General features: G+C 38.7%; 1 protein-coding gene across 3 annotated transcripts; it reads right to left on the bottom strand.

Moving 5' to 3' along the window:
- Positions 1-2,648: 2,648 nt before the first annotated feature.
- CLEC12A (C-type lectin domain family 12 member A) lies at positions 2,649-20,952 on the bottom strand. 3 transcript variants are annotated; one of them, XM_061205188.1, is made up of 7 exons: positions 20,495-20,952; positions 15,679-15,798; positions 11,007-11,105; positions 10,540-10,728; positions 9,536-9,687; positions 8,122-8,228; positions 2,654-3,136 (listed from the first exon to the last, which is right to left on the bottom strand). In XM_061205188.1, exons 2-7 carry the CDS (start codon positions 15,767-15,769, stop codon positions 2,971-2,973), a joined length of 804 nt encoding a protein of 267 aa, XP_061061171.1. In that variant the 5' UTR covers positions 15,770-15,798; positions 20,495-20,952; the 3' UTR covers positions 2,654-2,970. The 3 variants fall into 3 exon arrangements, with proteins under 3 accessions (XP_061061173.1, XP_061061171.1, XP_061061172.1); XM_061205189.1 differs by having other exon boundaries at positions 20,669-20,952; XM_061205190.1 differs by lacking the exon at positions 11,007-11,105 and having other exon boundaries at positions 2,649-3,136.
- Between the last annotated feature and the right edge of the window lie 816 nt (positions 20,953-21,768).

Raw genomic sequence — 21,768 nt, 5'->3', positions numbered from 1 at the left:
ATCCTCTCTTTTGGACTCTTGATCTGGGTCCGTGGATGTATATCTATCCTGGTATCAAAACTGTTTTATTATTGTGACTTTAGAGTAAGTCTTGTTATTGAGTACTGTAATTTCTCCAAATATTCTTCTTTTTCAATATTATCTTGGCAATTCTAAATCTTATGCATTTCTGTGTTAATTTTAGAATTAGCGTGTCACTTAAAAAAAAATCCATCTGAAAAGTTCAGGGACTGTATTAAATCTAGAGGCAACTTTGGGAAAGTAGACATCCCCCAAATATGAACTTTTCTAATCCAAGTATATAGTTACCTCTCCACTTATTAAGGTTTTCTTTAATTTTGTCAGCAACATTAACAGGCTTGATTTCCAAGGAAGCAGATTCTGAAAGCAAGATTAGTATGATGGAGGTTTATCAGGGACACCCTTGGTGCGTCCACCTGTGGAAGAGAACAGAAAGAAGCAGGGTCGGGCAGAAGGGGAAGTTGGGCGGTGTTGGGTTCTCAGTGCGGCCTCAGTCAATTCCAGTTGGAGCTCTGAAGCTGGTATAGACCTTTTGAGTTTGACCCAGTTAGGGCAGGACAGCCAGGCCTTCATATTCCCACATCACTAATCATTGGATATGAGCTGCCTTGGGAAGGCAACATGACCTTGGTTGAGTTAATTCTCTTCAACAGAGGCAAGGGCTCATACTTGATGGTTGCATGTTGACAGCTCTCCCAGCAACCAGAAGAATAAGCCCTTCAGTCCTGAAGAGGGATCTGTGTATTACATTATAGAGTCCACTACAGTTTAAGTTTCTTCAGCCTAGATGTATTCCTTCATGGAAGTGAAGCAAGTCCAGGTTGAAGGTATGTCTCTTTTCTTGGAATAAACTTGTAAGAGGAAGGTGTGTGGAATGAATTCTAGCCCCTGGCGCTGCAGCTGAGCTCAGAGTCACAACTGATCTTCATCGTCTCCCTCTCCTATTACTCCTCCTCAATTCCTCTCACTCTCAGCACCTCTGCTGATCTTAGAGTCACCTACCTGGGGTCTGAGCCCATCCTACCATTCTCAGGCTGTGACTGCAATTTGTCTTTTTACCATCAAAATAGGGGATGGATTAGAAAGATGTCCTCAGCTGGAATAACTGGATGCCAAACATCTTTCTTCCTGTCCCTATTGTGTAACAGCAAACTTCCGCCTCTCCTGTTGATCAGCGTCAATTACTCATCCCAAGATAGTGATTCATCTAACAAGATGTTGTGCCCCCTGGTGGAAGTTTTTGTCCTTTACAGACAAGATTGGACAGAAGGCACACATCTCCCAAGTTGGTTATTGGAAATGATGGTAAGAAGGATCACTCCTGCTTCTCCCCTTGGTTTCTAGACCCATGTATTCTACCTGCTGAGGACACAGCACTATATAAAGGTTACTGATTTAAAGTATACATTATAATTTGGAAGATGGCATCATGTTGTCATAAGTATTAACTTATGAGCTGAGCTGGTTCTCCAACTGTGCTTTCAACAGGCCCTGAGTCTTACCATTGTGCTATCTGACCTGCAGCTGTATGTGGCTTCAATTTGTGATATGACTAGTGGATCTCATGGTCAATTGTCCAAGCCCTTACCTCTTTGCTAGAGAGCATCAGACATGGTATTATGTAAGGTCCTATTCCAGTTGATCAAATATTCTCTAAGTTTGTGGATATTGGTTCTGGCTGAACGCTATGGACAGGACAAGCAATTCTATACCCAAAATATGCCTCTGTTCCTGTCAAAGTGAGTCATGGCTCCTTCCATTGTGGAACGGGTACATATTAGTAAATTTGACAGCAAACAGCTTGTTGTTTTCTCTGAGGCATCTTACAGTGGATTCCTGGTCCTTGCTATGCCGTGCTTACCAGTCACTGGATATAGAGATCCCTCGGAAGGTGGTGTAACTTTGGGTGAGGCAATAGGATCACACAGCATATAATATTTACATGTAGAGATTTTTCACATTTTTATTATTATATTTATTACTATTTTTGGATGCTATTATCAATGGTATTGCTTTTTAAATTTTATTTTGCATTACTTACTGCTAACAAGGAAATATGATTGATGTATATATATTGAGTATATATTATATATAATTTATCAGTGACCTTGATAAATTATTTAACAGTTTATAAATTATATTGGTTTTTATGTACATAATTAAATTATCTAAAAATCTTATTTCTTTCTCATTTTTTATATTATTAATTTTTTTCTTGCTTTGTTTCACTTCTAGGACCTCCAATAAACAGTAGAGGTTGTTGAATAAAATAATTGATAAAGACCATTTTTATATTCTTCCAGGGTTCAAAAGAAAAACTTTCACTCTTTTACTAGAAATATGATGTTAGGCTTAGGGTTTTTTGTTGCTGTTGTTAGTTGTATTTTCTTTTCTCTTTTCTCTTTTTAATGTCAACATTATCAGATTAAAGATATCTTCTGCTTCTAGTTTTCTAAGTGATTTTATTATGATTGGGTGTTGAATTTTATCTAATGCTTTTTCTACATCTGTTGAAATAGTACTGTATTCTGTTTTATTTTTCTTCCAAAAAGCAAATCAATGTATATTGTCCCACTTGATTATTTCTATATATTCCAATATTTAGTTTTCTTTGACTTTCTGTAGAGTTGATAGTTACCATGTTTCTGGAGAAGCAGGAAAAATTAGCTTCAGTTTCCTGTATTCTCACCCAAAACACTGTGTATGCGCAACGGTATCTGGCTTGTATCTGGATGATAAAGTATAACTTTAGGTATGACTTTAGGTTCTATTCACTTAGCAAACGAGGAGAAAGAAGAAAGTTTGAAAATTTAAATTGTTAGGAGAGAGGCAGAAATGTAGTCTCAGTGCATCTTTATTCCATTTGTGTGATCCGCAAGATGTATGCTCCCTAAAGTTGCCTTTAATTGCAGGATAATAGCTGGGGCAAAATAGTTGCACTAACTACATTCATTCTTCTGGTACTTCACTCATTAGTATATTCTCAATCTTCACTGGATTGGCCAGCTTCTCACATATAATACGTTTAGTCTCAGTGCACTTAGTATGATAAACATATGTGTTTTCTGTGTATCCACAATACATCCAATGTAAGTCATTTGTATTTCTTGTAAACCTGAAAGAGAAAATAAAGAATTACACTTGGCAAGTCAAACATTTGAAACACATTCACAGAAAAAAAATTACTTTCCCAACATATCATTGCTCCTAGGGTCTGCATTTTCTAAAATAAAGTTTAATCATTATTTAGAATGTCAAGTGTCCAAATTACTCATTTTTATTGACAAATATGCAGTGTCACACACTGCCTGATTTCTCTCTGCCTTTTCTGCTTTCTCACATCTGGAATATTTGTTGTCCTTTATTTCCAGACACCTCCCTTTCCCAATACCTAATATGATTTAGAGTAATGCAATTCTATTAGATTCTCTAGGAAAATTGGACCAGTAGTAAATCTTTGAGACTGTCCTCCTCAAATCATAATCACCAAAACCAGGAATTAACCTCATCTGTGATACCTTAAGCTCAATATCATCTCCAAATGACATTTCCCTCCCTCCAGCCATTTTTCAGAGATTTTACTATGAAGTTCTGAATAATTACCAGCCCCTAATACAGGATTACTGATGAGGGACTATGCATTAAAGACAAACTTGTAAACTGAGTATATTATCTTTGGGAAAAAATGTAACATCAATATTGGGTCAATAAATAATGATCAATCCATAAATAAGTTCCTCAGTTACATTTTCAAAAGTGAAATTTCCCATTTGAAGTGGCATAATACAGATGTTATTGATCACATCCCAATTCCAGAAACAAACCCAAAAATAACATCAAGGATAAAAAACAAAAGGGAATTACATATATTATATATGATAATATATACATAATAATGTATTATGCACCTATGCTAGGATATAATTTTTATTTCTGTATTATATCTTGATGATGTGAAATATTTACTGTGTTTTCCATCCCATTATAGATGACCTTCCCATTAGCAATAGTTACAAATAAACACGTGGAAATCCTACTTTTTGAAATGAGTCCATCTATACTGTTCCCTGATGCTCACATTACCTTTACCTCTAGTACTTCACTCCAAATGAGGTCATAACCTTCTCTCCTCCATTTGTGCATATCTTATCCCACATTCTGTGTTATCATTGCAGACTGCCAAAGATAGAGCTGCCTTGTCTTTCTGACCCCTATTCCTACACATACTATTTCTATCTGATGGAAAAAGCGAACAAGACAAAACAAAACACCAACAACAAAAACAATCAAAGCTTCTATTTGCCACTTTGCCCAACGTGGTGAGTATGGAGGAACCTCAGGGTTTAGATTCAGGCAGCACCTCAACACAGTTATCCTGAGCTCACCCCTGCTTGATGTGTCCTCAACCAGCAATTATGTATAAATTTGTGAGATTGTAACAGCATCCAGCAGCTTGAGGCTCTGGTTTCTTTCTTTAGTCTAATCCTGTCTGCTTCCCAAATTTAAGGAATTATAAAACACAAATGGATAAGCCTAACACCCCCCCCTTATAAACAGAACAAATACAACATATGAATCCATTTATAATGATATATTTACAACCACATGTCTTAACCACAACAAAATATTTTATATATCCCATATATGCAATATATCATGCCCATGTTCATTTTATTCTCTTTACCAGAAATGTTCTTCTAGTCAATCTCTAAATTTTTTATTCAAAAAATGTCCATTTCAGGGCTTCCCTGGTGGCGCAGTGGTTAAGAATCCGCCTGCCAATGCAGGGGACACGGGTTCGAGCCCTGGTCCGGGAAGATCCCACATGCCGCGGAGCAACTAAGCCTGTGCGCCACAACTACTGAGCCTGCATTCCAGAGCCCACGAGCCACAACGACTGTAGCCCGCGTGCCTGGAGCCCGTGCTTGGCAACAAGAGAAGCCACCGCAATGAGAAGCCCTTGCACCGCAACGAAGAGTAGCCCCTGCTCGCCGCAGCTAGAGAAAGCCCACGCACAGCAACAAAGACCCAGTGCAGCCAAAAATAAATAAATTTTTTTAAAAAATGTCCATTTCAACTGTCAGTTATAACACAAATTTCAAAGCTAAAATTTATTTTTTGTTATTCCGTGTATCCTTACTGAAGCATTTATCACATTTTATTCTTTTCGTCTGTAAAATTGTTTAATTAGCCTGTGCATACAATTAATGGTTAAGTAACTAAGGGAAGAATCGGTCTTTCATTCCTCTTTGAATCCCAGCATTTAGCACAATTTTAAGTACATATTCGAGCCTAGTGAATTTTGTTGGCTTCTGTAATTTTCTTAGATAAACGTATTACTCACAGAAATTCTCCCTTATTTGGCTTATAAGTTCCTTAGTCACTTGTCAAGATAATGGGAAGACATTCGCAGAAACTTTTTCGTTATTAAACACAGTACAGAAACCTGATGGAAAAGAGTTCTTTAAAGATGCAATTTCAATAGAAGCTAGTTTTCACTGTAATCTACACTGCTACTATAGTGTAGGGAATTCACCTTTACTGAAACCAGCTATAAAACTTTAACAACCGTATTACCAATGATAATAGTATTTTGAACTGAAGATATGATGAGGAAACAAACTTATGTATAGTCAATCTTTTAATTAAGCTTTGACTGTTTGGGGAAGGGAAAGCACCTCTTAATGAGGTGACTGTAAAACACTTAGGGTCTTGTCTCTTAAAATGGTTTTAAATCTTGACCTTAGGCATGATTTCAAGTCCTATACTGTAGTGCAGATAAGTGGCTCAGTTGATCACAACTATATTTTAACAACTTTGTTCCCCTAGTGTGGTAAATTGACCGAGAGGTGACCATTTGTAAAACATTTGAAAACATGTTTTCATCGTTCCACTTTCAAAAGTATTGCTTTTGTTAAACCCAATATTTAGCTTTTCTTGTGATACATTTTGTTAGCCTGTGTAAAAGGATTAAATTTCAATAGGGTTGTAAAAACTCTATGTGAATTTAAGTGCAGCCACATACTGTCTTTTAAAGCATATGTTTTACCACTAATTTCCCAAAGTTACAATAAAATCCTAAAAGTAAAAATCTACTAGGATTTACTGTAAGGCGGACTGTTAAATGGTAGAAAATTATTTCACAGGTTAGGCACTGAAATTTTGAGGTATATTAGGTGTATAAGGCACTTCACTTGGATGCCTTTTCATTTGTAGGCAGCCTCAGGAGCACCAAAGTACTTTGGAATTCCAGTACTAAGAAATATTTATGTTTGTAATATTGAAAGGCAGTGTTCGTTACTTGGAAAGTTACGGCCAAAGTAATCAACTCTGTAGGCTCCAAGCTGTTGGGGATGCTGGTACTCATTAATGTTTTTTACTGAGTGGTTGGAATCACATTATGCACCACACCAATTAATCTTAAGTAACGTTATTTTATAGAACTGTTTAAATGGTATGCTTTAGATGAGGTATGTTCCTCTCTGCGCATTGTCTTAACCTAAACATTTAGGGCTGAACAGGCTTTATGTAATTCCTCATTTCATGGTAGAATTTGATGCCGTGGGTTAATTTGATCCCCACTTAAGTGGGTTCTTGTTTATTGGGTTTTAAACTATAATTTGCATGCCATGGAGGAATTTGAATACTGTCTTAATGAAGGACATGCTTGTAATCACATACTTGCATTGCTCAGGTTTCATTACCGTGTGATAAGGTTTTTTCCTCTAACTTGACATTTAAAAACTATTAGTGATTTCCTGTTTCTTTTATTAGTTAAGCAGTCTAAAACTTGGAACGTTTTAGCATGGAGTCAACAGTGAAGACTACCAGATGATTTTGTATTGGAGAAAAGAAAAGTAACCTAAATTGTGAATTTCAGTGCTTTATAAGGTGTCTTCAGAGTCAGCTTTTGCATTATAGGGGCTCTTACAGTCCAGCTGAGATGACCACTTACAGTTTATACAGAACTCATATGTATAAATCAACATTCTTAGGATATTACTGTATATCCTTTGAATAAACCCCTGTGAAGCACTTCCTCCCCCCTAAAATGGTGCATAACATAAACATGAAATGTGTAGTATGCAGATACCATTTATTAAATAGTTTGTAGTGTATAAATTTAGAACATTTCTTTTCGACAAAGGGTGAATTGATTGCTAATTTACCATTTAATTCTCTCAGGAACAGGCAAAACAACTTCTCATCTTGGATAATCAGATGCAAAGTCATCTACGAACTTAGAGCTGACGTTAGAAATAATATAAATGGCCCTTTCAAACTTGACCAGCTGAAAATAACTAAAACACTTTTCTTTAAGTGAAAGTACGTGATTTTTCACACCTAGCAATTTTAGAGTTCAGTGTTAACACAATATTTCTAGTGAGAAATTGTTATTAGAAGCATGGGAGTGAAATAGTATGAAATGGTGGTGAGTGTGTCTATCATATTACTGTAGGTACTTGGACTGGTGCAAACTTGATTCCCTTTCATGGCCCTATTTAGGAGCTGTTAAAATCCAGTACCATTTTTTGTTTCATGTAATAGGAAATAGCCAAATTCACTTTAAAGCTTCTCAACTATTTATGAAGAGCTCACCTGTTTTAATTGAAATTCACTAGAATTGAATGTGGCATGAAACCACTTAGCCTGTGTATTGGACAAAAATATTAATATCATAAAATTCTACATGTTAAGAGAATTCTTGTAGGCTTTTAAAAAATGATTTCTTTTTGGTTAGGTTTAAGAAATATGTGCAATGCAGGAAGACAGATCAGGTGAACGTGTCGTAGCAGACAATTTTTTAAAACGGTGTTAGACTTGAATTCATCCAGTTATTGTTTGAATGAGGGTGGGTAGGTAGAAGGATAATGAAATTACTGTTAGTGTTTCTTTCCTTAAGGAAAAAGATGTGAATCCTAGCCTTACTTCAGGGAAGCCTTTGAAGCTGTGATGGACAGAAGTCTAAATTAAATGTATGTATGCTTCATTATATTGCTCTTAAGACTACTGAGGTGGCAGTTTAATTCTTAAAAACAATAAAATGAAAGCATAAATACTAAAATAAAAAAAAAAAATTCAACAAGAATAAAGACTTACCAGTCAGAGGATATAATTGTCTCATCCAAGATCTTGTAGTCGTCTTTATATTTTCTGGGAGATAATCCCAGCCAATAGTTATATAACCTCAGAGATTTTATAAATTCCTACAGGAAGCAGAGGTTGTTTGTTAAAATCATTTTCTCCCATTTCTATAAATTACCTCACAATGTAATTTCTTACAAATTACTGTGCTAAGGTGACATCTTTGACATTCTACTACTATTTTCTATGCCATTAAAACAAATTGAGACAAAGTGTCTCTTACTGTAAGATTTCCTTCAACATTTATACCTCAGTTACTGTCTCATATGGAGAAGGCCTACTAATCCATGTGTAACCTTAACTTAGGGTCAGTGAGGGTCACAAACTTCAGGATTCAAATGCTAAGTAGTAAATACTCAGTTCGGGGCAAAAGAGGTGGTTAATCACAAAAACACAAGAGAAACACAAGGAGCAGGAGAAAAATGTAGGAAGGTCAGATGAGAGTGGTTATAGAATAGAATTCAAAACCAGTCCAGAAATTTGTAGCCAAAGTAATGGTTTTTTCTCATATTCCAATAATTTGTTGAGCAAATAACTATGAATGGATCATTTGAGAATAATCAGATAAGGAAGAGACTATGGATTGATTTCCGCTCTTCCATAAAGGAGGGCAAGGATTCTTAGAGTAGGGAAGCTGAGACTTTTGGGGAAATATATTTTTGCTTAAAAATAAATATGGGATTACTGTCTGAAAGACCAGAAATGCTAATTAATGAGTAAAATATAGAGATACTATTTAAATATTAGAAAAAATAAATAAATATATAAATAAATCTTCCAGAGAACTCACTTTTCCTGGGACCCAGGAGGAACTCAGTGCAATATATCTGCTTGGCACTTGCCTTTGCTACCCCATCTTAATTCTACTTTTTTATACATATTTTATCCAAGCTATCTTTTTATCCTAATATATGTTGGCTTTTTGTCTTAGTTTAAAAAATACAAAATGGTGGAAACAAAGAACCTCCTCCTGTGTAGATCTTATGGAATTGGTAACAGTCAGGAATAATTACAGATCCTCTGTTTTTAGATAAATGCTCAGAAATAGTGCTCTAAGAGTTGATCCTAAAGTTCCAGTTTGGAAATGTTCGCAGACCTAAAGATTCTGGGTGCCCCATATCTACCCATCTGCCCATCAGCCTCTGAGATTCCTCTGCTGCTAAGGTCCTAAGCTAAGGTTTCATATGACTAACCTTGGCTTGATACCCTGAGATAAGTGTACTAAGTTTTATTCACCTCATACCCCAACTAAAATAAGCCAGACTCATGTCTGGACTAATACAAATCTTCCCCAACATGCCTCACTCCTCTGTTCTATGATGGGGAAAGTGACTTCCTTCCTCACAGGCAGAGATCCGTGAGATCTTACCAACATGCTTTTGTTTGTAATCTTCAACAGGCTGGCATTGTGGTCAGAACATATCTTGTCACTCTTTTGCCACGTTTCGTAACGCATAAGTTGTATATAACACCTGTCCTCGTGCCACATCCATTTCTTTGGACAAGGTTTACATTTGTGCTCTGGAAGAAGAGCATACTTTCATATGGTTTGTGGGGTTAATCTTCATAATTCTTACTATTTCCATTGTTCTCTATGTTAAATTAACCACATTTACTTGTCTTTCTCCTTACGTCAAAGGTGAAGAAAATAAATCCTGTGTTCCAGGCTTCCGTATACCACCACAATGTGTCCAAAACATAATTTGAGCATATTTGAAGTTAAACACTCAGATTCTAGTGTATTTTCATACCTCAGGAGCCCTGAATAGCAATTAATTAATCTCCTTCTTTCCCTTTGTCATTTTGCGTATTTCTACATGGCAATAAAAGGTAATAACAAGAAACATTGCCTCTTCCAACTAGAGCATTTCCAGCTCTCTGACTTGCTGAATATTCGGAAGACTTCTCAAGAGGACAAAGAACATGTTTTAGTCATAATAACTATAGAAACTTAGAGATATTAAAAGACCAATTCCTCCCAATTCCAAAGGTAAGACTTGACTTCTTTTCTTAACGTTAACTCATCAAACACTGACTGAAATTTAGGAACGAGGTCATCTGTAAAGAGATGACCTATCTTCCATTGCTGTCCTTTTTAAAGGATTAGAGAAGGATTAGAGAAACTGTAGACTGTCTAATGTTTTTGTAAGTAACTATCACCTTCTGATAATTTGGGGGCCTATAGTTATTATTCTGTTTTTCTTCTAACTGCACAGAAATATCAGTGAGTCTTCTGTCAACCACATTTAATTCTTTCCTCCAAATAATGGTTTCCTAGGGAAAAGCTGCTAGCTATTGATGAAATGGTTCTCAAGTGACTCCTAGGTTTAGTTCATTGTCTAGTAAATAACTCAGAGAGAAATATAGGATTACCTGGGATTTTTATATATAACTCATGACATAATTTGGTGGCTGTTTCTTGAAGTGTGATAGAGAGATTCCTGATCTTCTCGGAGCTATTCATGTTATGCATTAGTTGTAGAGAAACATTTCTCTGAAGTTCTTCTTTGAAATTTTGTAGTTTGTTCAACTTTTCCATGTCTATCTTCCAAGTTATGTAAACTCCAGATTAAAAAAAAAAGAGATGATAAAAAATTGTAATCCCTCAGTACAACCATCACCTCCTTTTTGCTGAATTGTATTAAGAATATTAAAGGTCTAGGGAAGCAATTATTTCATGAGAGTGAGAGAAAGAGACTAAGTACCATGTTGTAAGTACCTAGTTATAAGTCCCTTTGTGGGCATATCACCTATAATCATTCCAAAGCCTCAATTCAAAGAGTAAAACTCCTGCAATTCTAGGTGTTTTCCCTGTCAATAAAAACACAGGTAATACATACATAGGCTTCCTAAGACTCCCAGTCCAATCAGCAGCAGAAGGCATAGAAGAGCCAGAGCCCAGGCTCTTTGACGCCATACGTGGGACGCAGCAGGTGGTACTGTTGGAAGCAAAATTAGCAAAGACACCTGGAATGGTATACATCTTAATTTGATTCACGCATTCATTTATTTTGCCTTTATTTCTTTCCTCCCATGTCCCTGGTGAAGGAATGCATTTTGCTAGAAACTCAAGGATATTTTAAAATAACTTTTAAGAGAATAACTCAAGAAGAAGTCAAAAACATTTTGTTAGTTGTTTCGCATGAAAACTGGTTCTCAAAGGAGAGGCTGTTAATTCATAGGCTGATTCAAGAAACAGGCAAAAATTGGATTGAAAAAGAAGTGAGAAGACCAGTCTGGAAATAACGTATCTTGTCTGTACAAAACTGGGGAAACTGAGTAGCAGGCAGCTAACAGAAAGGTCGATTTGAGTATTCCTTCCTTGAGTCGACAATTGTGGGGTGTCAGAGAAAATAATTTCATTTATTTATGTTTGCCCCAGGAAATCCTGAGAGTTCGGCTATGGAACATAAATGATCAGCTGTCTCTGTAATGTCTCTGGCTGTCCTCCCATCAGCCAGATCTTAGGCTAGACCTGCATAATTTCCTCAGAATTTTTTCATGCTTTTAGCAACAAACTTTTGTTGAATGTTTCTTTTTTGCTGAACAGTGAGGCTCCAAACAGATCATTTCCCTACTAAAAATCCTCCAGTTTATAGTATAAACTTTATATTATAAATTAATTATTATTAAGTTACTATGTGATTTAAATTATCATCATTTGTATACATGGATGCTAGATATTTCAAGAAAATATAATTCAGGGTTAACATTACCTCACTATACTCTGATCTATGTCCTACATATCACAGTTGGTGATACAGTGATACTGTGAAATATAGAAAGAATTGAAAATAAAATGTGAAACAACTTTTTTAGACCTTAAACAATAGTTAATGGCGAAAGAATTACGTAGTCAAGATCATATCTAAGGTTAGAATCATGACTTCAAGTGCTATCATTCTTACGAACTTTTTCTAATGTATGTATACAATTAATCAAAAGTTATCTATTGAATACCATCTGAACACTGGACACTAGTCTGGGTGCTAACAATACAGAAGTGAGCAAGACATGCCAGTTCCTACTTTCATAGGAGATTAATTTTAATTGTGAGAGAAAATGATAGGTGATAGATACATGATAGATAGATAGATAGATGATAGAGATATATCTCAAATTGTTATATGGTATGCACAGATTTGAAACTGAGTTATATTATAGAGAGCAGGTAGTTCAGATCTTACGGCCACTGAGAATCAGCATGAAAAATCAGTGCAAAGAAATTACAGACAGCAAGAACACCTAGTTCAAAGACTCCAATTTTGGGAAAAGCTTTATCTATTTGAAAAACAGGAAAGATTCAGAGTGGCTAAAGAATTGTGGCCAAGGTGAGAAATGATGTTAGAAGTGGTCAAAGAAAAAGTCAGGAGACAGATTTACAGGCTTTGTTAGCCAGAGTAAGGGCATTGGAGTTATTTGGAAAACCACTGGAGGGGTGCAATCAGGAAGAGAAAATAATTAAGTTTTTTTTAATAGAAAGATCACTGTCACTGAATATAGAGAATGAATTGTAGGGCTACAGTATTGGAAGCAGGAAGAATAGCAAGAAACATTTCAGTATGCTACGTACGAGAGAATGGTAGCTTGATTTGACTAGTATTAGAAAATGATGACCCATGGATAGATTAACAATACATCTTGTAGTTAGAATCTATAGTTCAAATTTATGAAATGTTTATGAGAGCTCCAACTTGATGAAGTTGGTAGATAATAAGATATATACATTTATAGGCAGTACAGCATTATGATAAATAGCACAGCACATTCTCAGATTAGTGTGCCTGGGCTTGAATCCTGGTTCTTCTGTGTATCATCCGTGGGACCTTGGACAAGTTATTTAACCTCTCTGTGTCTTAGTTTCTACATTGGTTAAAAAAAGAGAGCCACAGAGTTTCAGAGATTAAGTGATTTAATATTTGTAACACAATTAGAACAGTGCTAGCATATAGCAAACAATTAGTGATTGTATTTAAATATGTATTTATATTTGTAATTAATGAGATGAGGATGATTGGAGAGAAGAAACAGTTTTAGAGAAAAAATAAATATTTCTATTTTTGGTATTTTAAATTTGAAATGAAATTAGAACCCCATGTTAAGTGACATAAGAAAAGGGGACCCAGAACAGAGCCCTGAAGTAATCTGTAGGGAATTTGATACAAGGGGAAAAGTTGAAAGAGAAGATTGAGAGGACGCAGCCACTGTGGTAGCAGAAACCATGAGGACGTGGCCATGAAAGTGGGCAAAGACAAGGATTCAAATAAAAGGGACTGTTCAGCTTTGCAAATGCTGCAGGAAATTCAAGTAGTACAAGATCAAAGATGTGACTGTCAGGGTGAATCAGGGAGGAGGTCATCTGTGACCTAGACAAGAATCGTCTCCAGGAGACAATGAGAGCAGAAGCCCAGGAGAGTCAGATGAGAAGAGAACGAGAGATGGAGAACCGGGAGTCTGTGACCAAAGACAATACACTCGAAAAGTTGGGTTGTGAAAGGAAATAAAGAAATGGAAGAATAAATGGAGAGTTTTAAGTGGCCAAGTAGGGACTGTGTTTTGTTAAAACAGGAGTAGCAGAGTATGTTGGTGCACCAAGGAGGGGTAATTAACTAGAGGAAGGAGAGAGAATAGCAGAGGAGAGAAAGGAGGAAATTATGGAAGAAATGTCTTTGAGAAGGACACCTGGATTGAAATTTAGAGCCAAATGAGGAGGTCTGCCTTTTGAGAAGAGTAAAGAAGTACATTGTAAATATTATCTAGAAGTAAGACAGAGAGTGTGAGTGAGGATATGGCAGGATGGAAATTCTGGTAATAGAGAGAAAAGGGGTGGAGTGAAGTAGGAGCAAAGCTCATCAAGTGAGAGTAAGCTGGGCTCGAAACTTTGTGTGGTTTTTACCCACAGCGTTCAGCTGCTCAGGTGGGGCACAGACTGGATGGATACTTAAATTTAATAAGAATTGGAATTTTTCAAGGAAAAAACAGAGGAGGGGGTGTTTAAGAGAGTAAGAGAGTAAGGGTAGATGTTAAATAATACAAAGCTTATATTACATAATATAGACTTTAAGCTGAATAATGAGAAGATTAGACAAAATTGAGAAAGTCAACAAGACATGCGAGACATGGATTCGAGATTTCTGCAGAGACAAGGAATTTCTGAAGTGCAAATTTAGAATAAGGATGATTAATAGGACAGGAAATGAGAAAGGATGTGATGGTATATGTAAAGAGCAATTATGGTATATTAAGTTCATGGTATGTTCCTCTCACACCATAAAAAAGGAGAAATACAAACAGGGAAACTCAGACAGGAAGTATTATAAAATCAGTAACTTTCCGCCCTTTTAAAAAAAGTCTGTATTAAAGGAAAAGGCCACTTTTCCAAATCCTATCTCAGGATTTACAATGCTGATGATAAATGGCTCCAAGGTTTAACAATGAAAATTCTGTTCACAGTAAAGTTAGAACTTTAAAGAATGTTACATCTTGTATGGGGGAAAAAAACACTTAAAGAATGCATGAGAATTTTTCTATTAGTCCCCTTCTCCTAATTTCACTGTTTCCACCACGTTTTTTGTTCTCCATATGTACTGTTTAATTTATACACACTGATTTTAAGTATGGATATACTGGGGCAGATTTCATCCAAAAGCCCAGAAGCCAGGAGGTAGAAGCTACTTACAATAAGAGAAATATGGGATTCTGAGTAGGATGGAAATTAGGGTATACTTTATTGAAGTAAAAACTGAAAGGAAACACAAGTAGTCCATTTATTGTAATTAAATTTGAATAAAAAAATACAAAACTTCCAGGCACAAGGTGGATTTGAATGTTGTATCTTCTAATATTTCTTTATCTCTTTTCTTTCTTTAGTCCTTGATGTGTCTTTTCATTTAACTGAACCTCTTCTATGTTTTAGAAAGTTGGGAAAAGATCTCCAAAGAAGTAGGAAAGTTTTTAGAGTAATATAGGCCCAATTTGGTTAAAAAATCAAATAAAATCCTCTAAAGGTCCTCTCTGTCTGTCTGTCTCTCTCTTTGTCTCTCTGTCTCTATTTCTTTTTTAGACATACATGCACACACACACACACACACACACACACACACACACTAGCATTTTCTTATAAAAAAGAACATACAAAGCCATGACTTTCTTGGACAACACCTCTTCATTGTCCATGGCTTCCTTTCATGGGGGAAAAAATGTTTCACAATCCAGTCATACGAAAATACTATCCTGTCCTAATTATCTTGATCGTGATATGAAAACAAAACAGAAAATTTGTAAAAGATTGAGTGTTCAATGCACTGATCATTGCCTTAAAAAAAAATTTATAGTCATTTTGTATGGACATTTTTGGTAGTTTTGGTAAAAATAAGAAGATTAATTAAAAATTCAAATGGAGAGTTCATTGCCAATTCACTAACACCCAAGGGGCAGGGCATCTGCTCTTATACTTCTGCCACTTTCTACACTCTGACCACCTTACAACACATCCATAGCTTAAAATCTTACCTTTTATCCCAAATTTGTCAAACTCCTGGATTTTTTCTGTCTTACTGGAGTCCTGGAATTTTAGATCTGCATAAGTGACTTCTTCAGACATTGATGGCTATGCAAAGAAAGCCCGACAAACTGCAAAAAAAAAAAAGAAAGAAAAGAAGAGGGTGAACGAAAAGAGTTGGATGATAAACAGGAGTTGTGTTTTCAACTTCTGTTTATAAACCAAAGATTAAACTTATAACCGTAAACTTCTGGTTTTAATGCACAGTACCAATCACCCACAATTCCGGAAACGAGCTGTCACACATGACCTCAGAGGAGAACAGAGGGCATCTTTCTTCCTCTTAACCCTTCCTTTTCTCATTTCTCTGTATCTACTGACCACAGAAAGTAGTTTCTACAATTGTGTTTGGATATTATTAGTGTTGTGCAAAGGGGCACAAATCACCAGTGCCACATGGTGCGGATATAACATAGAGTTTCTTGGAAAAAAAGTCTTAAGGAGAGAAATAACAGAAAGCGCACAGCCCTCAAACACTCACTAGTCTACAGCCATGGCCTGTATGTGTCGTGGCAAAGGTCCTGATAGAGGGATTTGCATCAGCCAGGAGATCACACATGCACACAGAGAGGGAGAGCGTAAGCCCCACCCCGTCACCCTGTTACACAGGTACAGGATAGACTAAAAGGACCGAGGGAACGCCTAGTTTCTCTAGTAACAAGAAATATACTAAGGGATCTGGAATAGGGGCTGTGCTAGGGCGTGTGCATACTGACAGCTACGGTCAGTATACCAAAGCCCCAGAAACAGCTTTGCAGGTCAGGAGGTTAGCAGACATTTGGTCCTGGCCAAAACGTCCATAAGACATTTGGTCCACGCCAAAAGGTCCTTGAACTTTGGTCCTATCCAATATGTCCATGAGCATATTTGGTCCACGCCAAATGGTTTTGGACAGGACCAAATATGACCAAGTATCAAGAACCTTTTGGTGCGGATCAAATGTCTTATGGACCGAATGTGTTATGGACATTTTGGATAGGACCAAATGTCCTGTAAGGGGGAATTCTGCCAGCTGCTGAGTATATTCTAATTGTGCATTCCAAAAATGAAAAATAACCACAGAAAGGGTTTGGGGACACAATGGGCCCACTGTGAGATGGACCTAAACTAAAACTCCATTGGTCACCGGACCTCCATAAGCTCTTACTCTGCCTGGTGGGCCACAGTGATGTTTTGGGTCTCCTGGAATTAGTATAGGTTCAGAGCATTTCCTGAAAGGTCTGACTCTTTCCTTTTCTGAAATGCACAGTGACCCTAGTAGACTAGCCGATTTAAGACCTGCCAGTCTAGAAGCCCTGGTTTCCGGAGTGGGAACAATTTCTCCAGGCAGCACAGAGAGAATCTCGTTCACGTGTAAGCTATGGCTGCTACTCTGCACTTCTTATGCCAGGAGCCCAGCAGGAAAGAAAATGAGTCACAATCCTGACAGAGCTAATTAAACCTGATTATCAGGAGAATGTAGGGCTGCTGCATAAGAGGGAAAGTGAAGCACGTGTTTGGCCCCAAGCTGACCCACTAGGATATCTCTTGATAGTCCCCTGTGAAATTTTGACAGCTAATAAGTAAGAAATGGTATTTTGTAGCCAGGGGCTTAGAGCCCTTATTGATGAGTACCTTGATCACCCTACCAGGTAAAACACCTAGTCTAGGTGAGGGTGTTGTCAAGGGTGCTTGGAACTGGAATGGTGGTGGAGTAGGAAGGTGATGGATATTAGCTACAACTTCAAGACAAACTGTAATGACGGGGAGTGTGGTTTGTCCCACTAATCTTTTGTGAGTTTCACCAGGAAAAGAGACTGAATAGAATACTGGAGGGGCTGGGCAGGGAACATTTATATACTAACCAAGCAGATCAAACAGTGCGAGAGTAGATTGCAGCAGATGCTTTGGTTTGCTGCCCAGATACTCCTGTCAGGACTGATGTACTCACTTCCCAAGCTACTGGGAATGTTAGCAACTGAATTCTCTCTGCTGAGTCTTTTTCTGGGAATTGCTCTCTGCCAAAGGGAGTCACCCCTCTCAGGGACAGCCTGCATCAAATGACTGGACAAGGTGACAAGTTGGGGGTAATAAAGGTCCAGCCTTCTGGCCTCAAGATGTGCAACTTTGAAGGATCAGCCTAGCTCCAGAGTTCCCCATAGGATTAGCTGAGGCCTCAGTGGCAACTGAGTTGTATGGATGAACTTTTCCCTTTATCCAATGTTGCTTCCCTCACCCTCTAAGCTGTTACTCACAAGGGCATTTACCATTAAAGCTTCTACACAGAAATCCCAGAGTTTTAGAGTCTATTTCCTAAGGAGTCTTACATATTAAAAAAAAACGAAAGTGATTATTTTCTTGATCCACTTTATATTTTTTAAGGGAATAAAAACATTTTGTCACATTATGACTCTGGTTGCTTCCTTTTTACTTAACTCTTATTGTATTCACTCTTACTTATTCATTATCCATCCATTCAATGAATGAGCATGCTCTAATTGCAGAAACTATTATGCCTAAGATTATACAATAAATAGTGTACTTGTGGTTTTTCGTGAGGCATGTAAGGAGGTTGGAAATTATCACTCCCATCCACATAACAAGTAAAAAACCTAAAAGTAAACAACCCTTCTTAGATCCATCAGAGAACTGAGGTCACAGGGCAAACCACTGTGCCATAAATCGAAGAGACAGACAAGTAGAAACGGAGAATCACAGCTTCCTAGAGCAGAGGCCTAGGAGTAGAAAAATCCACAAGAACTGGTACCAGAGCAGGAAAACCTAAACTGTAATTGACAAACTTATGAGAAGGAGATTAAGGGAAGGTTTTGCAAAGATAATGACAGCTCACCCAAACAACATCGATAAATAGAGTAAGTTCTGTCAATCAAAGAGTTTCAAAAACAATTTCTGCATGGGATTTTCTTCAACAAATACAGTACTGTTAAAAATATTCCCTCTCCCTTCTGAATTCTTTGTCAGGCAGTTTGGGTAGCTCCACTTCTTTAGAGTTGGTTACTGATGCTTTATTTTGCTCCTTTGGTGGTGTCTTGTTTCCCTGATTCCTTGATCCTTGTAGCCTTGAGTTGGTGTCTACACATATGATGAATTAGTCCTCTCTTCCACACTTTGTAGACTGGCTCTAGCAAGGAAAGCCCTTTACCAATTAGCCCTGCCAGAGATTCTGGGAGGTCCTGGTGCCAGAATCCACAGACAAGCAGGCCTTGAACCTGGGTCCAGGGGCAGTTTGGCCTAGTGCCTGGATCAATAGGCACCGGCCTAATTATTGGGTAGACTTGGAGCCTGGTTCTATGGAGGTGGGTCTGGAGCCTGAGTCTATTGGGGTGGTTCTGGAGGATGGGTCAACAGGGGCTGGCCAGGTGCCTGGGTCTGCAGGGACTAATTTGGTGCTAGGGTGGATCTAGAGCCTGAGTCTGTGGCAACAAGCCTAGAGCCCGGGTCCATGGGTTCTGGATTGGAATGGGGCTGGCCCAGCACCAGAGTTCACTGAGGCAGGCCAGGTGCCAGGGTTCATGACAAAGACAGATGTTCATTGCACTCTCTTTACCAGGTGATGCTGCATTTCATGGGCTTGGGGAGGCATGATGCAAGTAAAGTGAAACTGTCCTTCTTACTCTCATCAGTGTGTCCTTTCTTATTTCTGTGCTCCACCTGTTGCTGTAATCTCTCACCTGGATTCCACTGCTCTTGTGAAGGTGTTTCATATGTGAATGGTTGTCAAATCAGTGTTTCTGTGAGGGATGAGGACCCTCCTATTCCATCTTACTGATGACTCTTCCTCAATTAATCTCTTAAGGAAAGATTTTTCCTAAAATAGTTTAGGTTCACAGGTCTTGTACTTTAGACACCTGTCATAGATTGACCAGTACTGGCATGAAGCTGGAACTCAATATTGCTTCCTATATTGTTTCTCTTTCTGTCGTTACTTATCTCAACTAACAATAAGTCTCTGTTATGCTTCGCGTCTACTAAGTGCCAAATGGCCTTAAAATGAAATACTCATGAGTTCTGAGAACATTTTTTTTTAATATGATTGTATAATGAAATTAGCAATTGAATCATAAGCTGTTATCACGATATTCTATAAAACATTCACTGGTGAGGGATACATTTTCCCAATATTCTGTTTCTTTCTTAGTGGAAAAAGACCCAGTTTCAGCTGTTGAAGATTGATTGTATGTTCCAAATGCTAACCCTTTCCTTTGGCTGGATCAGAAGAGAATAAGAAAGATAAATGAAGATATTTTGGTAGTTTTTTGGATACTTTAGTCTTTTCACATGTCTGAGGGTTTGTTTTGATAGAGAAGTTCATACTGAATTACACAGTGTATCATCATACTTTTGGAACTTTAAACTTCTTAGAGAGGAGCTTCAAGATGGCAGAGGAGTAAGATGTGGAGATCACCTTCCTCCCCACAAATACATCAGAAATACATCTACATGTGGAACAACCCCTACAGAACACCTACTGAACGCTGGCAGAAGACCTCAGACCTCCCAAAAGGCAAGAAACTCCCCACGTACCTGGGTAGGGCAAAAGAAAAGAGAAACAACAGAGACAAAAGAATAGGGACGGGACCTGCTCCAGTGGGAGGGAGCCGTGAAGGAGGAAAGGTTTCCACACACTAGGAAGCCCCTTCGCGGGCGGAGACTGCGGGTGGCGGAGGGGGGAAGCTTCGGAGCCACGGAGGAGAGCGCAGCCACAGGGGTGCGGAGGGCAAAGCGGAGAGATTCCCGCACAGAGGCTCGGCGCCGAGCAGCACTCACCGGCCCGAGAGGCTTGTCTGCTCACCCGCCGGGGCGGGCGGGGGCTGGGAGCTGAGGCGCGGGCTTCGGTCGGATCGCAGGGAGAGGACTGGGGTTGGCTGCGTGAACACAGCCTGAAGGGGTTAGCGCACCACAGCTAGCCGGGAGGGAGTCCGGGAAAAGGTCTGGACCTACCAGAGAGGCAAGAGACCATTGTTTCGGGGTGCGCGAGGAGAGGGAATGCAGAGCTCCGCCTAAACGAGCTCCAGAGACAGGCGCGAGCCGCGGCTATCAGTGCGGATCCCAGAGGCGGGCATGAGACGCTAAGGCTGCTGCTGCCGCCACCAAGAAGCCTGTGTGCGAGCACAGGTCACCCTCCACACCGCCCCTCCCGGGAGCCTGTGCAGCCCGCCACGGCCAGCGTCCCGTGATCCAGGGACAACTTCCCCGGGAGAACGCACAGCGCGCCTCGGGCTGCTGCAACGTCACGCAGGCCTCTGCCGCCGCAGGCTCGCCCCGCCTCCTCCGTACCGCTCCTCCCACCCCCCCCCCCCCCCCCCCCCCCCCCCGCCTGACTGAGCCAGAGCCCCCGAAGCAGCTGCTCCTTTAACCCCGTCCTGTCTGAGCAAAGAACAGATGCCCTCAGGCGACCTACACGCAGAGGCGGGTCCAAATCCAAAGCTGAACCCTGGGAGCTGTGCGAACAAAGAAGAGAAAGGGAAATCTCTCCCAGCAGCCTCAGAAGCAGCGGATTAAAGCTCCACAAACAACTTGATGTACCTGCATCTGTGGAATACCTGAATAGACAACGAATCATCCCAAATTGAGGCGGTGGACTTTGGGAGCAACGATATATATATATTTTTTCCCTTTTTCTCTTTTTGTGACTGTGTATGTGTATGCTTCTGTGTGTGATTTTGTCTGTATAGCTTTGCTTTTACCATTTGTCCTAGGGTTCTGTCTGTCCTTTTTTTTTTTTTTTTTCTGTAGTATAGTTTTTAGCACTTGTTATCATTGGTCGATTTGTTTTTTGGTTTTGTTGCTCTCTTCTTTATTTTTTTTAATTACTTAAAAAATTTTTTTAATAATTTTTATTTTTTATTTTAATAACTTTATTTTATTTTACTTTATTTTATTTTATTTTATTTTATCTTCTTCTTTCTTTCTTTCTTTCTTTTTCTTCCTTTTATTCTGAGCCGTGTGGATGACAGGCTCTTGGTTCTCCAGCCAGGCATCAGGGCTGTGACTCTGAGGTGGGAGACCCAAGTTCAGGACATTGGTCCACAAGAGACCTC

The sequence above is a fragment of the Eubalaena glacialis genome, chromosome 11 (genome assembly GCF_028564815.1).
Source record: "Eubalaena glacialis isolate mEubGla1 chromosome 11, mEubGla1.1.hap2.+ XY, whole genome shotgun sequence".
NCBI lineage: Eukaryota > Metazoa > Chordata > Mammalia > Artiodactyla > Balaenidae > Eubalaena > Eubalaena glacialis.
This window is presented reverse-complemented; position numbering and strand designations above follow the sequence as displayed.

What these genes read in the sequence shown, in the direction of transcription:
- CLEC12A (XM_061205188.1), bottom strand. Translation starts at nt 15,769, where the DNA reads ATGTCTGAAGAAGTCACTTATGCAGATCTAAAATTCCAGGACTCCAGT. An exon ending in TGACAAATTTGGGATAAAAG is followed by an intron (nt 11,106 to 15,678) that starts GTAAGATTTTAA and finishes TGCTTCCAACAG; the next exon opens with TACCACCTGCTGCGTCCCAC. An exon ending in TTACAAACAAAAGCATGTTG is followed by an intron (nt 8,229 to 9,535) that starts GTAAGATCTCAC and finishes TGCTTCCTGTAG; the next exon opens with GAATTTATAAAATCTCTGAG.